The following is a 4087-nucleotide window of genomic DNA, read 5'->3' as shown; positions in this document are numbered from 1 at the left end:
CATTAAATAACCAAAGAAAAATAGCCAAAACTAGTCAAAATGTCACTTTACTTAATCAGCTGACTACAAGGGTATATCGTTTTTATACCCGAGCGCACGTGTGCACAAGGGTATTACAACTTTGTTCACACTTCAATTTTTTCCAACCTTGGCACAGTTGTTGGCCTTGGTACATCATACCAAATGGCTGACAATTTTTAAAATCCGACAATAACCAGGCTTACATCCCATATAACGGAAATTTAGAGAAATACGAAATATTCGATAAATAAGTGAATATTAAAGCTAATTATGCTTGCAACAACTATTTACCAAGAAATACGTTTATTGTACAATTTTGGAAAATGGACGTGGCACTGCCCACTTATGATCACATATATGTATCTCGGTAACCGTTATACCGATTTGTACCAAACTCGGTATGGTTATTGTGCTTGCCACATAAAAGCAAAACGTTGAAAATGATTGGAATCGGTCCGAAATTACGGCCGCTTTTCATATAGCGATAAATTTCAGAAATGCTTGAAACTTCAATATTTCGCCATTTAAGGACGCTAATTTACTTAAAATTGATACACAGTGTACAGTGTAGCGGTAGCTTCTGGAAAGGTGAAAAACATATATTCAATACTTGCGCCGGGTATTTAATCTTCGGCTCCGCCCGAACTTAGACTTTCTTACTTGTTTACCTTTAATACGTTCGCCTGTTATATAAAGTTCTGTTTTACCCGAACTTATACTCGTTTGCAGTTTTGCTTGATAAGTGTGGCCAACGGGGTATGTATTAAGGCTGGTTTTTCACCTCGACATATTTTGACACAACTTTATCTCCTTTATTCATTCCTTTACCATTGATATGTATTATGGGCCAAAAATAGACAGATATCCGATTTAGTAGCGCATGTACCCGACTAAACCTTATCCTGATCGAAATCAATCAATATACCACTATTTAGTCCTATTTTACAATGTGTTTCCATTTATTTGGTGACAAATGTCATTGAATTAGACATAGTGAAAACAAGCCTTAGGTACATAGGTAAATATCATTGTCAGTAAAATAGGTTAAGCGGTCGTACGCGATTGACTTGTTTGGTACCAAACATTTCCAATAATACTTACGCATACTTATCAATATTCAAAGGAATTTATTCACGAAAACAGAATTAGTGACCTGGAGCTCCTGGAGCACCAGGAGCGCCATCCTCTCCACCTTTGCCACCATCGCCTCCGTTTCCACCGCCGCCATTTCCGCCACCACCTCCGTTACCACCGCCACCATTTCCGCCACCACCTCCGTTGCCACCGCCGCCACCTCCGTCACCACCACCACCATTTCCGCCACCACCTCCGTTTCCTCCATCACCACCACCGCCGCCTCCACCATTCTTGCCCGGCGCACCCGGTGCACCATCGCCACTCTGTTTGGCCGGTTTTTTAGGTTCGCCAGCTACAATTGCAAACAAAAATTTATCAAAAGGGAATCGAAAAATATGTTTTGCCATATAAAGACCTACCATAACACATGGCCACTACAACTGCGGCCACGCAGAAAACAAATAAAAGCCTCATTTCAACAATTCTCAACGAATACTAAATGACAATTGATGTGCAAATGCATCGCTACTGCGTTTTTATACCCTGGGCATCTCGGTAAATAATACAAATGTACAAAAATAATAATACTTAACATCGGTTATGTGCAAAGGTACATGAAACATATTGCAAAGCGAAATGGAATGTCGGCTTTGGAGTGATTATATATACATACAAAGTGCTTACATATGTACATCCATGTGCAAATTTGGCTTGCCTTAATGAAAAATGAAAGAATAAAATTAACCCGCTGAATTCGATAACTAATTTGAGGAAAAGTGCTAATTAAAGCTAATAACTTAAGACAATTAGCACGTGCTTTTAGTTACATATATACATATGTACAGGTTAGCATATTTACCCTGCAGAAAAAATTATCAAATGATAAAAAATAACCAACTTATAGTTAACTTTTAATTAGCTATGATAAAACTAACTTTAAGTGAGTTGTAAAGTCCTGCAGAAGTCATGCGGACGTCCCGGGAGTTGGGTTTCTCTTAACAACTTTTTTTCTGCACTTCGCAGATGCTTTCTCGAATTCAGCAAAAATAAAATAAAGGTCGAAATTTCACATTATCATTTTGATGTTATGACTGATGGACTTCAAATATGTGACCACCTACAAAAGAACATGTAAAAAATATGCAAATATGTAATGTTGAATAAAATAAATAAATAAAAATTTAAAAAGTTAAAAAGAATCTTTTTATTAATGTTTACATTTTTTATCTCCAAAATAAGTTAGCTATAAGTCAGCTGATGTCTAATGCAGAGTAAACCAGTTCAGAAGTAGTTAGTAACGGCCGAAGGAAATAAGTAATAAAAAGGAACAATTAGTTGACTGCTGGGTTAGTTAGCTATAAGTTGGCTATAAAATAGCCCCGTTTTCTGCAGGGTACTTTTATTTAGACATTTGTATGTACATGTATGTATACACAGTAAACAATCAGGTTTGAGAAACATTTGACAATGATTTGAAATCAAATGTCAAATGTGTTGATATTGGTTTAGAAATTACAGAAAGGATAATTTGAACTGCATTTGAGAATATGGTGAACTCTCAAATCATGGTGAAATAATAATATCGTGTTGTCACTTAGGAAGTGGTTGTTGTAATTTTGGCAATTTCGGCATACCAGCGTTATAGCTTAAACACAGTGCCGGCGAACGGCGAACTCTTCACAGCGAAATTCGACGCTGTTCTAAATAGAACACCCGCAGTCATATGAAAATGAACACAACAACGCGAGATCCCGCGACATTTTTGCGGGATCGGAAATGAATTTAAAAAGACTAATGCGTGTTATGAACGTGCTCACCAAAATGTTCTTCGCGCATGGGTGTATTAAATATACATCACTTTATAATCCAGTCTATATTTTTAGGAGTTAAAAGCCTTTCCGAAAGACCTTTCTGAGACTCAAAAGGCCTTCCACTCTACATTCCTTTCTCCTTTCTTTTTGTATGCACTGTAATGAATTGAAGGGCTTCTTCTTTTGCTACCCACAGAAGGCCTTCCAGAAGGGCTTTTGTAGGACGTACTTCAGAAGGAGAAGTTCATTGAGTTGCGCAATGTGTTTTGAGCTTAGAAACAGATCCTGACGTGATGGAGAAAAACGGACTTCAGATTCGTGTTCAGCGACATTAAAACACCTGGTTTAGTTTTATTAGCCTTTCATCGTTTTTTTTTGTGGTCCTTCGTAATTGATTAAAATTTGAAAACGTTCGCCTTGATAAATACCCAAAACTTTGTACACTTACCTATTTAAGAACACATTATAGAAGTGTAGAAAAGTCAGTTCCTATCGATAAATAAGAGTGCCAACGGAAATATTGATTTTTTTCTTGAGCTTCCTCTTAGATGCTAAATTTCTAATACTCATAACTCTGGTCTATTAGAGGCACACATTCAGCTCTGGTGTAATTTTCAAGAGTATTTTATATAGAATATAGTACTTTAGCACCATTTTCAAATATCAAACGGTAAAAAAGTTATACGGAAAAACAGGAAAACTTAGTTTGATCGGATAAAACGCTACAGCAACTCGTATTATTATATATTTTCTTCACAAAAATACCCAGCAGATATGGCGACTTTGACCATATACCTACGAAACTATCCATAATCACCATAATGAAAACTTCCTGTTTGTGCAATTAAATAAGGTCGAATTTAAAAGATTAAACTTTAAAGACTTTATCATTCGGAAATATTATCAAAAAAGTCAACCTAATTAAAAGTAAATACTTAGATTTTCTAAATCAAATAGTCTTTTTTACATATCAAGTTTGAATATAACTGTTTAGAGGAAATTATATGATTTTTTTCAGCCCGCGGATCCGCGCGATTGATGACCTCGATCCCGCAAGCTTCCGGGATTGGATTTCCTAAACACAACCAAAGCGAAATGCGAAGTTCGCTCGGTGGCGTTTCATGGCGATATATTCATTTCTACCGCTCTGCTGGGCGATGGCGGCAGTACATGCCAAA

The 4087-nt window shown here is 36.7% G+C and overlaps 1 protein-coding gene across 1 annotated transcript; it reads right to left on the bottom strand.

The window, feature by feature from the left end:
• Positions 1-951: 951 nt before the first annotated feature.
• LOC108365347 (putative glycine-rich cell wall structural protein 1) lies at positions 952-1624 on the bottom strand. The gene is made up of 2 exons (XM_017619351.1): positions 1518-1624; positions 952-1450 (listed from the first exon to the last, which is right to left on the bottom strand). The coding sequence occupies exons 1-2, from the start codon at positions 1570-1572 to the stop codon at positions 1167-1169; spliced, it is 339 nt and encodes a 112-aa protein (XP_017474840.1). The 5' UTR covers positions 1573-1624; the 3' UTR covers positions 952-1166.
• Positions 1625-4087: the final 2463 nt, after the last annotated feature.

This window comes from Rhagoletis zephyria, unplaced genomic scaffold (genome assembly GCF_001687245.7).
Source record: "Rhagoletis zephyria isolate East Lansing unplaced genomic scaffold, Rhagoletis_zephyria_1.1 Rzeph_scaffold_01850, whole genome shotgun sequence".
Lineage (NCBI taxonomy): Eukaryota > Metazoa > Arthropoda > Insecta > Diptera > Tephritidae > Rhagoletis > Rhagoletis zephyria.
Note: the sequence above shows the minus strand (reverse complement) of the source record. Positions and strands in the feature narration are given on the sequence as shown.